This window comes from Malania oleifera, chromosome 12, assembly GCF_029873635.1.
Source record: "Malania oleifera isolate guangnan ecotype guangnan chromosome 12, ASM2987363v1, whole genome shotgun sequence".
Taxonomy (NCBI): domain Eukaryota; kingdom Viridiplantae; phylum Streptophyta; class Magnoliopsida; order Santalales; family Ximeniaceae; genus Malania; species Malania oleifera.
Genome location: NC_080428.1, coordinates 69,981,911 through 69,994,460, shown reverse-complemented (window position 1 = coordinate 69,994,460; position 12,550 = coordinate 69,981,911). Strand labels below are relative to the sequence as shown.

General features: G+C 35.6%; 1 protein-coding gene across 1 annotated transcript in view; it reads left to right on the top strand.

The window, feature by feature from the left end:
• The window catches only part of LOC131144547 (alpha-amylase 3, chloroplastic), a 33,037-nt gene extending 22,833 nt beyond the window's left edge, over positions 1–10,204 (top strand). Inside the window, exons 12-13 of the mRNA XM_058093249.1 lie at positions 5,685–5,852; positions 9,525–10,204. Coding sequence (XP_057949232.1) covers positions 5,685–5,852; positions 9,525–9,683 — 327 coding nt within the window. The 3' untranslated portion in view covers positions 9,684–10,204. The remainder of the gene's footprint in view (positions 1–5,684; positions 5,853–9,524) is intronic.
• Positions 10,205–12,550: the final 2,346 nt, after the last annotated feature.

The following is a 12,550-nucleotide window of genomic DNA, read 5'->3' as shown; positions in this document are numbered from 1 at the left end:
CTATACATTTACTTGTTCGTAGGTTGTGTGATGGAAAATGATATAATAAAAACAACTAGCAAATGCTTGTTTGGCCTTGACTAGTTTACTTAAAATTGAAACAGTTATAATTCCATTGAGGAATTAGTAATTGAAATCATATTATAAATTGATAAGTAAATGAATGAGCAATTATGCTATCGAAAAAAACAAAAAGAGAGAGAGAGCAATTTAAGAAGCATTGCATTAAATGTTCGATTAACATGGGAGAGACCGTTTTTGTCACTTGGTCATATGACCTGGTTTTGAGCATAACATCCTTACTATTGGGTCCAGGGTTGTCCTCTATTAAAGTCAACACCTAAATCAAAAATTTTTTCCTTCCAAATAAATAATAAACAAAGTAAAGACAATTTTTTTTTTGTGTATATTTTTTTCTACCAAAATGCATGTTGCTCGACTCCCAAACTCAACATTTCTCCCTTAATAAAGTAATAATATCATAATGAATCATTTAAAATAATTCAATAATTAATAAATAAATTTATATAATATAGTATTTGATGAAATAATATTTATAGTCTTTCTAAAATTTTAAAAATAATAATACTGAAATATTATATGAAATATATAATTTATTTAACAAAATAATAATACTTTACATACTAACAAAATTTAAAGAAATCCTATAGTAGCATAACATTTGATATTTCATATATATCATTAGTAGAATGTTTAATGTATTATAAAATATTATATTTAGCAATATTGAATTATTGAAATTTTAATATTTGCATGATATTACTTTATTATATTTCTATTAAATTTTCATTGTTAAATCTGTTGTACATGTATTCCACTATCATGATAAATTGTTACATTATTACTATAATATTATATTATTGTTTTAGTTTTACTTTTATTTAAGTAATAATATTGTTTATGGTATTTTATGATGAGTGAATTTGTTTGTTTGTTATATATTATTTTAATATTTAGTATATTTTTGTTTGTCACCTATTAAAGTATAAAATTTTGTGTTTTAATTTTTCAATTTTTCAAATTGACATAAGGAGATATATTGGTAACTTAACATAAAATTGATTGCATTCCCTTGTTTTCATTGCATAAAACAAACATTGAAATGGAATTGACATAGCCTTCTAGATTACATTGCTTGTACCAATCAAAATTTGGAATTACTTTATTTGTTCCACTCATTCCAACATAACTTTCATCATGTGTCGATTCTGTTTAGCAAACCAAATGGCATGTTATGGGTCTAGTCTTGAGCATTTTGCATGAAGTGGCCACTCTTAAGAGTCAAGGCTATGTCTCAAGTTAGAGTTTTACAACCCTAACACATGGTTTTGGCATATGATTTTGACTTGAAATGAAGGTTGGTTAACTTGGATTCGACTATACGGTTGTCATGGGATGGTTCCGGTTTGTCACTGTGACGTTGGGGTTAGTTCGGGTAATACTTATGGTGGTGAACATGAATACTTTGGAGAAATGGATTTTTGGGGGAACACAAGGTAAGCAAGCAGAGCAACCTACCTCCCTGGTATCCTTCTGAGTACTAAGCGAGCGCCCTAAGGAGTGCTTAGGGGTAGACTCTTGACATCCTCGAGGGGTGTCTTGGGCTTCTATGCAAGATTAAGAGCCCCATAGACGGTCCATTTGGGAATGAGATCGCGCGGTACTTTTAAGTAGAAGATTTTGATGTTTTTCCCTCATTGGGGGTATCAAGGGGCATTAATCCACCTTGTCTCTTGCTCGAGTTGTGTATGTGGTCACTTCTTTTAGTCTCGGCTAGTGGGTGGTAAGTGATAGGTGCCTTGACATGAGGTTGTGTTGGGGGGATGAAAGTTACCTTTAGTGCTGGTAGAATGTGAGTTTTATCTCCCTTACTATTCGAGTTCGGGATCCTCAGTGACGACCTTAGTTGGTTCAAGGGCTGTTGAGCCATGAAACTTTACCACTGGGTTAGCATTTGAGTGTTTCCTACGATGAGGATGAGGATGAGTATGGTTGGGTTGGACTTGGTGGTGTAGTCTTGTTGCAGTCCTCTTGTCATGTGACTTATTGCGGTTAATGTGGAGAAAGTTGGCCTTCAATTGTCTATCTTGTGAATCTTAGGAGACTTGATTATGTTTACCCCTTATGAGAGAAGATGGTTGAATGAGGGGAACTAAGATGAGTATACCTTGTGCCCTTGAGGCGGGTATTGTGCCCACACTTTGGGAGTTGTCTTGTTGTGGTTGGCATTGGAGCTCGGATGTTTATCCGTTGAGATTTTTTAGCGTCCTTGTTTCACAAGCAGAGGTGATAACCCTAGATTTGGTGGAAGTGGAAGATTGTAGGAGTTTTCTCAATGGTGCCTTTCACGGAACTTGTGATGTTCAAAACCATAGAGAGACGGAGGTGACATATTTATATCTATAGGGAAGGATGAGTTGTGAGCACCTTAGACAGATAGTTCTTAAGCCAAAAGTGTGGCTCTGTGTTGGTCACTGTGGTGGCGTTTATCCAGTGGTGTATGGAATCAAAGGGGACAATGAATTTTGCTCATTGAACTTCTTTGGAACTAAAGAGGCTATTATGATTTGACCTTTGGTGGAAATGCGATTAATGGTTGCAATTGTGGAGTTGACGAGAGTGCGATTTTGCTGTTGGCCTTTCAGCCCAATCATTACCCGTGCTAGAGGGCATTGGAATGAGTTCTGCTAGAGGGACTTTGCGCCATATTGCCAACGAGCACATGAGCCGTATTGTCTAGAGGGCCTTTCTGTTTGTTGTTGTTTTGTAGGTTTATGCAACATGATTGAGCTAGAGGACCACCTTTTAGACGAAAGCTTGAGTTTAAGCTACAAGGCAGTGGTATCAGAATGTTATCCACAACTATGGTTGAGATCGGTTTGTTAGAGGACTTGTGATTGGGAACTTGAGATTGAGGATTGTCACCTGACGTGTGATTCAAATTTTGAGCCTAAGGACGCGAGAAAGTCTTTGTGGTTGGATTTGAACTGGATGGTTAACTTTGGAATTGTGGGATGCATGAACATGTTGGTTACCTTATGAGGAATTAGGTCGTGAACCCTAGATGTTGAGATTGCTCATGTTTTGGGGGTTTCCTTGGGGTGAACTCATCATTGGAGTTGCATTCATGAGACTCCTTGTGGGGGACTTGCCTTTGGAACAATATGCCAGTGTCAAGTTTGGATGTCTTGTTGAATATGGTCACCCTGTGGTTTCAATATCGATTGTACTTGGAGAAACTTCGGAGTGTGGAATCATCTTTGGAGTTGTGCCTTGTTAGACTCCTAGGTGAGAACTCACTTTGGAAATAAGATGTTAATTTTGAGCTATAATGTTTATGATGGTCATCCTTGGAGAACCTTTGAGATGGAATCTATCGGAATTGTAAGATTAGTTTGGAACCTTGAGTTCGGATTCAGATGTTGAAACCTTTACAATTTTGAGAAACAGAGAAGTCTTTGGTTTGATTTGTGGTCAGACAAGGGTTTCAGAATTTTTTGATTCTCCTATTGCGAGAAGGGAGTTGTATCGTTTGTCAGAAGATGGTACAATATAGAGTATTAGAACTACGTTATGATGGCTGTTCGTTGGGCTGCATTGAGATGAGCCTCAGTTGGTTTCAGAATAAGTTTGGCTTTGGGAAGGGGTTTGCCTCCTAGAATCAATGGGTGAATGCTCTCATTTGAATAAGAGTTTGAGTTTTGAGAGACAAGGTTGAGAATATGGATCCATATAAAGGATTTGTACGCGTGAGTTCTTAGAAGGGTGTTGCCATCTTCAGAATTGTTGGTATATGGGTTGGCGGTCAGCTTATGATTGGCCATGGTCTTGGACGTGATAAGTCCCATATTGGATAAAAAACCAGTGTGTGGTTGGCAGAGGAAGCTACATTCAGTTTGGCTTGAGTTTGGATGAAGATCTTGTGTTTAGAGATGTGTTCCTCGAGTGTCTTCAGATCAAATTAGGGATCAAGTCTACCATGTGATTAGAGACAAGTCTGGCTGCTGTGATAAGCTTTCGAATGTGGATTATCTGAAGCCTCCTGCGTTGGGTTTTTGCAAGCGTTCCTAGAAATCAGTTTGTGTATGTTCATCAATGAGGACATTGATAAGATGGAGTGAGGGGAAAATGTTAGGGTCTTAGAGTTTTGCGATCCTAATGCATGGTTTTGGCAAATGATTCGACTTGGAGGGAAGGTTGATTAACTTGGATTCGACTATATGGTTGTCATGGGAATGGTTCTGGTATGTCATTATGACTTTGTGGTTGGTCCGTATGGTACTAATGGTTATGTTCTTGAACTTAAGATGTTTATCATTAAATCCTTGGTGGTTACTCATATATGAATGGGAATACTTCAGAGACACGAATTTTGGGGGAAACACTAGGTGACCTACCTACCTAGTATCCTATTGGGTACTAAGTGAGCACCTTGCAGGGGCGGGCTCCTGACATCCTTGAGGGGTGTCCTGGGCTTTTGTAGGAAATTGGGAGCCCCATGGACAATCCATTTGGGAATGAGATTGCTGCAATACTCTTAACTCAGAGGTTTGATGTCCCTCCCTCCTTGGCCATTGGCTCTCCTATTGGGCAATGTCATTCTAGATTTTGTTGGACTATTGAGGGGTGTTAAATCCTTCGTGTCCTGCTAAAAGTGTGTAAGATATCACTTCCCCTAGTCTCGGACTCCTGGCTAGTGGGTGGCAAGTGATAGATACGTCGACACTAGGATGTGTTGGGGGAATGAGAATTACCCTTAGCACTGGTGTAATGTGAGTTTATCTCCCTTATTGTTCGAGTTCATGTTCCTTAGTGACGACCTTAGTTGTTTCAAGGGATGTTGAGCCGTGAAGATTTGACCATTGGATTAGACACTTGAGTGTTTCCTCAGATGAGGATGAGTACAACTTGGCTGGACTTGGTGTACTCTTGCCGCCGCATGGGCATGACTCCTTGACACTTATGGCAGATCTTGGTAAGGTTGACTTCTTTTGGTCATTGAGATCTCCACGTCCGTGAGACTATGCATAGAGTCATTGACCCTTAAAGATTTCACTATTTCGTCAAGCAATGGCTGCTTGATTGTTAATTGTTGATTATTTTAAGTAACTATAATTGTGTAGGTAATATATTCTCCACTCCATCCCTTGTCATCGTCTTTCATAACTCTAGCCTTTCTACACAACTATCATCCTCCCTCCCTTGAACTCACCATTTACCCCACTTTTTTAACTTTTAAAAAGTAGCATGAATCTCAATGTTCAAAAAAGAAATAGGCATTTATTTTCTCATTATATGTCAAGCTCATCACTAGGGGATGTCCTCATGTTTCTTGCTCACTGCTCAAGAAAAAATTATCACAGAATTCTATACAACTTGGAGACATCTCAAACGCATGTTTGTGTATGTTGGAGTGACATGTACAGCAGCCTCCATGTTTAGTGTCCCTTTATGAGGTGTCAATGCTAATTTGTCCATGCGACTCAAATGGAAGCTATTTCTTGGACAGGCTTAATCTATTGCTTTTGTGTTTTTGGCAGAAGGGAATACATACAGGCCTATAAAGTTTTTAAAAAGATCCAGAATTCCATTTACTGTTTTACTTATGGCATCATTTTTTTTTGTGAATGCATTACCTAACTCATCTTTTTGGTCCACTGAAGGGTCATTGGAGATTTCCTGGTGGAAAAGAAATGCAAGGTTATGCTTACATTCTGACTCATTCAGGAACACCGGCAGTTTTTTATGACCACATCTTCTCTCAATATCGATCTGAAATTTCAGCGCTTATCTCTCTCAGAAACAGAAATAAGATCCACTGTAGGAGTACGGTAAGTATCAAACTACTGATTTTTCTTTTTTAAAAGATTAATTGGCACTATAGCAAGTTCAATGAAGTTAGTACACAAGAATATGAATGTTCAATTGATTCATGCTGCAGAGTAACAGAAGACAAATTTACACAATGTTGTGTAAGATAATTATCCAAATGAATTATGTATGCACTGAAATTTATTCACTGTGGCAGTGGCATTGAATTAAGCATCTGTTGGTGTATTCCATCTGGTAGAGAAAGTTGATAAAATCAGTTGATCAAATTATCTCCATTTAATACTTGATGCTTCTTGAACTCAACTAAAGTCTATTTCCCATAACATACTAGTGATTTGCAGTGTCTAATTAAGTTCCCGGGACTGGGAGGGGGGGAGTGGGGGCTGCATTTACTCTAGGTAAACATACATTTATATGGGGGAGGGATTTTCAGATTGCTCGGTAAGTGCATATTGCTAGCTGTATGAGAGGTATTGAATGTCCATGAGCATTTATTTTTTAAAAAAATTTCTGCATTTTTGCATGCCAACAAGTGTTTTGTCTCTAAAATTTCCAAGCATATATTGTGGCACTACAATATATGCCCATATCCCCATTCTCGATCTCATAATGCACTACAAGAAAATTGGTTTTTAGTGATGGAAGTATTAGTGACGGTTTGAATTTCGTCACTAAAAGTGCCCTAATACTTCCGTCACTAAAAACCAGTTTTCCCGCGCAAACCATCATGGGAAAATCATTGTTCGTGCAGAAACTATCTCGGGAAAATATTAGCGACGATTTTTGGGGTGTTAGTGACGATTTCAATGCGTCACTAAAAGACACTTATTAGTGATGGTTAATAAACCGTCGCTAATAGTATTATACTAGTAATAAAAAGTCAACAATATTAGTGATAGTTTGAAAAATTTATCACTAATAATGGACTATTAGTGACGGTTTATGGAATTCGTCACTACCAGTGTTGTATTAGTGACGATTTAAAAAATCTTCACTAATAATTTTGTTTATTTAAAAAATATTAAAGCAATTTATTTAATTATATTAGTGACGGTTCCAAAAATTCGTCGGTATTATTCTATTATTAGTGACGGTTTTCATAAACCGTCACTAATAATGTTTTTATTTAAAAAATATATAAACAAATTATTTACTATATTAGTAACGGTTCCAAAAATTCGTCGCTATTAGTCTATTATTAGTGACGGTTTGTGAAATCCGTTACTAATAGTGTTTTCATTTAAAAAATATAAAAATAATTTAGTTAATAATATTAGTGATGGTTTGAAAAATTTGTCACTAATAATAGGCTATTAGTGACGGTTTATGGAATTCGTCACTAATAGTCTAGTATTAGTGACGGTTTATAAAACCGTCACTAATAATTTTTTTTATTTAAAAAAATATTAAAACAATTTATTTAACTATATTAGTGACAGTTCCAAAAATTCGTTGCTAGTATTCTATTATTAGTGACGGTTTATGAAAATCGTTACTAATAGTGTTTTTATTTAAAAAAAATATAAAAATAAATTATTTACTATATTAGTGACGGTTCCAAAAACTCGTCGTTATTAGTATATTATTAGTGACGGTTTATGAAAACTGTCACTAATAGTGTTTTTATTTAAGAAATAAAAAATAATTTAGTTAACAATATTAGTGACGGTTTGGAAAATTCCTCACTAATAAGAGGCTATTAGTGACGGTTCATGGAATTCGTCACTAATAGTATTTTTATTTAAAAAAATATAAAAATAATTTAGTTAACTATATTAGTAATATTTATAAAATTCGTTGCTAATGGTTTGTTATTAGTGATGGTTTAGTAAAATAGTTACTAATAGTTTTAATTTAAAAAAAAAAAAATTATTTATGAACAATATTAGTGACCTGCGCCTGTTCCCCCAATCTCGCTCCTTTCCCTCCAATCTTGCTCCTTTTCTCCTTCACTCCCCAGCGACACCCTTTCGCCACGGCTCTGTCGTTCTCGTCTTGCCGACTCGTAGCCCCTCGCTGGATTCCGAGTGATTGTGGTCGAAGCTTTAGGGTTCTTCAAACCCTAGCTTCAAACCCTAGCTACACTGTTCTTCGATTGGGTTTTGACTTGTGATCATTGGGTGACTTGAGCTCCTAACTCGGCTAATATATACAACTTTCATCAAATTTGCAAAAGTATATGTACTTTCATCAAATTTGCAAAAGTATATGTTCTTGTTTTGTTAAAATTTTTGTTTTAGGAGTACAAAATGCTAAGTCAGAAGTTCAAAATTCTATTTTAAAATGTTTTGTGCGCAGAAGGTTTAAAAATGGAATTTTGAATCGACTGTGTGTGGATGTATGGTTATGTATAAGATTGGTGTGCTCGAGTAGAATGCATTTCCTGCATCTTGTTCACTGTTTTCTGGTTTATGGTTGTTTAGTCCGTGAGCATGATTAGGGTTGTTCTTGTCCTAGCCTCTTTTTTTTTTTTTTTTTTTTTTGTGTGTGTTTGGTCACTAAAATAGTTAAATAAATTGTTTTAATATTCTTTAAATAAAGAAAATTATTAGTGACGGTTTTATAAACCGTCACTAATACTAGACTATTAGTGATGAATTCCATAAGCCGTCACTAATAGCCCATTATTGGTGACGAATTTTTTAAACCGTCACTAATATTGTTAATTAAATTATTTTTATATTTTTTAAATAAAAACACTATTAGTGACGGTTTTCACAAAATGTCACTAATAATAGACTAATAGCGACGAATTTTTGGAACCGTCACTAATATAATAAATAGTTAATTTTTATATTTTTTAAATAAAAACACTATTAGTGACGGTTTTCATAAACCATCACTAATAATAGAATAATAGTGACAATTTTTGGAATCGTCACTAATATAGTTAAATAAATAATTTTAATATTTTTTAAATAAACAAAATTATTAGTGACGGTTTTGTAAACCATCACTAATACTAGACTGATATTGACGAATTTTATAAACTGTTACTAATAGTCCATTATTAGTGATGAATTTTTCAAACCGTCACTAATATTGTTGACTTTTTTTTACTAGTACAATACTATTAGTGACGCATTGAAATCGTCATTAACACCCCAAAAATCGTCGTGAATATTTGCTTGGGATAATTTCTACGCAAAAAGTGATTACCTGCAATGGTTTGTGTGGGAAAGATGGTTTTTAGTGATGAAAATATTAGTGAACCGTCACGTCACTAATACTTTTAACTATTAGTGACGGTTTTTCAGAACTGTCACTAATAGGATACTTTTAGTGATGAAATTCAAACCGCCGCTAATACTTTCATCACTAAAAATCAGTTTTCTTGTAGTGTTCAACTGTGTGCACAGTTAATTGTTAAAATTAATAATAGCCTAGTCTGCATTGAGGGGTAAAATTTTGACCTAGAAGACCTTACAAATGTACAAAGCCAAAATGAAGGTTGTCTTGGGGCTTCCAAGCTATGTGAATCAGTGAGGGGCAAGCTGTCTCCTTCCTGTTGATTCATTTGTTATTTGAAGTCTGCTTGCAAGAATAGGAACCATAAATATCTTTAGCATCTTAGAATAGTCTTGTGTTTAACTTGTATTGGCTTGAAAAACAATGGTAACTACTGTTTTGCTTCTCCCATGTTTTTGTTCACCTGTGTGTGCATATTTCAGGTTCAAATAACGAAGGCTGAGAGGGATGTGTATGCCGCCATCATTGATGACAAGGTGGCAATGAAGATCGGACCGGGATACTATGAGCCCCCAAATGGGTCGAAGAAATGGTCTACATCCATTGAGGGAAGAGATTATAGGGTCTGGGAAGCATCATAAAATTAGTATGACCGCGATGTTTCTGTGTTTTACAGATTGCCTCTACATGGAATACTAGAAATTTGTATTTACGAGACAGAAGGAAGACAAGGTGGTAAAATTGTTGGGAGTTGATGCAGTCAATGAACATTAAACTGGCAGCAACTTATACTAGATAGAATATATATTCATGATCAAAGAAGCCTGGTTCTTCTGCAATTGTGGAAAATTGTTCAGGCTTGTCTGGTGTTGGGTGCCAAAAATAAATGAGAAGGTAACCGCGTAAAACTAAAACTGGGGCTGGTGCATGCACCTTGGGCATGGTAAGGGGATGCCTTGTACACATGTTATATTCATATATAGGGTAATAGTTTGTGAAAATGTTTCTGAAATAAGCATGATGAGGTATTGTTGTACCTTGCATTGACACTGTAAATTGTGTTGAAAATTTTGTTGAATATAGAAGATGGTGATATTGTACGTGCTTTGTTTAATTGTAAAATGTTTGGAAATAGAAATTATTTGCGTTCTCTTGGGACTAAGAGCATTGATTAGCCATTAGTCGATCTGATGTTTGGGTTGCTGGATCACAATGGATTGTGATTGGAAATCTGGAACGAAATAAAAAATTATGGAGTCATTTCATTCCATTTTATTCTGTTCTTGCATACTGACTGGTGCAAACTGCAAGTGCATAGTATTGTAGTTTTATAATATAATGATGTGTAGAGTATCGTCCTTAGGGATTGATGTCTTAATTTTATCAAGTACCGAAATTTTACTAATCTTGATTTTATTTTAAAAAATTAATAATTTTAGACTGCGAAATTTAAACAAAGCTACTTTAAATAAACTATTCAGGAGAATTTAAAACTGGATACCGCGTGTCAAATTGATGATGGTGAAAACTTCTAGGAAATCGATTTCACCTAATTTCTCACTATGCTTTACTCATTTAGCTAATTCAACTTCGTTTTCTCTCTTTGTTAGCAAATCGCCAATTTTTCCAAAAGCCTCTTTTGATAGTCAATCAGAACCTATTCTTATTTATTATTTAACATAAGAGCATGCAAATTAATAACGCAAGAATGCAGTAAGACCCTCGATTTTTAATGCTACGCAGGTTCATACAAATCTTTCGATCTGTATATTCACCTACGTTGAATTATCCAAGATCTATCCTATAATCCCCCCTTTTCGGTAGCAAATCATAAGACTAAAATCATTTAATTAATGACCAGTTAATTAAAAGCATTAGGCACAGAATAACTCAAACAAACATTAATGAAAAATACTTCAAATTAGCATCAAAGAGCAAGCATAGTTCGAAACTGACTACATTGTTTTCCTAAAATTCAAAAATTTAGTTCATTCCGAAAATTAAATCCAACATAACAGATTTCACCATATTTTCTTCAATTTGGAGCGTACGGAAAAGATCAACACTCGCCGCACCGCCGTTGCACGTCACGAACACCCCGAACACCGCCATTGTTCACCTCCTTCTATTCTGAAAAGATATTATTTTTGCGTGCTTCCAACTCTTCTTTGTTGGTTGTGTGTGTATCTTCGCAGCACCCCCAAAAGAAAACCACAAGAAAACTCCCAAAAAATAATTTTTTCAAGAAATTTTCTGTGGTTTGGCCTCCCTTGTGTGTCTCCCCAAGAAAAATATATATATTTTTTTTCTCCTATGGTGCGGCCTCTTTCCAGCCCAGCGACGCTGCCCCCCTCTTTCTCTTCTCGCATCCTGCTCTCCCCCAAGGAAACCCCCTTCTTTTACTTTTTCATTCCTTCCTTTCCTTTTGACTTTTCTTTCTTTGCTTTTCTTTCCTTTCTTTTGTCTTTCCATTCTTTTGTCTTTCCTTTCTTTGTACCCAGTGCCTCACCCATATGAGATGACCCGGCTGCATGGCCGGGTCACATCTCATTTTTTTATTTTTTTATTTTCTTTTTCTCTTTTTTTTCAAAGGTACACGAACTGCCCTCCTCTTTCAAGCCCACTTTCGACCCTCTTACAGCTCGTAACTCTCAAAGCTTAAAACACAAAAGATGTAGAGCTCTTTTTCAGTTTTTTCCAGAATTTTGAATCGTCTCGATCGAAGCTCGGATGAGAAAGTTACGCCAAGATTACGAAGAATTGTCGAAATAATCTATAAAACGGCGTATGCTAACTTCACATCTGATTTCGATACACAGATTAAAAAGTGTCATTGGTTTTTGGCTTCCAATAGTTGCCCTACAAGAAAAAATACAAAAATTTCATGAATTACTTAATAAAACTCAAATATTATAAATAGAACATAATGTTAAAATATTGAGAGTAATTAGGCATTTAAATACAAAATAAGATTCCCAATGCATGAATTAAAGCACCTAATTACGCAATTTAAGCGCGTAATCACACCCCCCAACTAAAGTTTTGCTAGTCCCTAGCAAATAACGTCAATGCAATTCAGGGTGGTGTTATACCAATTTCAATGAATGAATACTCAGGCAACACAACCATACCCTTTCACATACAGGAATATCACCAAATTACACACAAACTCATTCATACCCAATTCACGCAACTCCGAAGTAAGTCATTCATACAAATCTCATCATTATATAGCCATTAAGAACAATAAACTCACGTAAAATTAACCAGCGAGCACAATTCAAAGTTAATGTAGCCATATAAATTCAAGTATAAATAGGCGAAATCTTGAAGCACGTGTAATGTGTGTGACTCATTACACCCAAGATATCCGTGGACACCTAATGAACTGTCGCTTTGACTCGGCCTAACTGGTATACCCTCAAAAACACTCAAAAAGGATGGGTTCACTCATCGTATGTGAGAAGGAGTGTCATGATCAAACATCCCACATACTGCAAGGAACAAA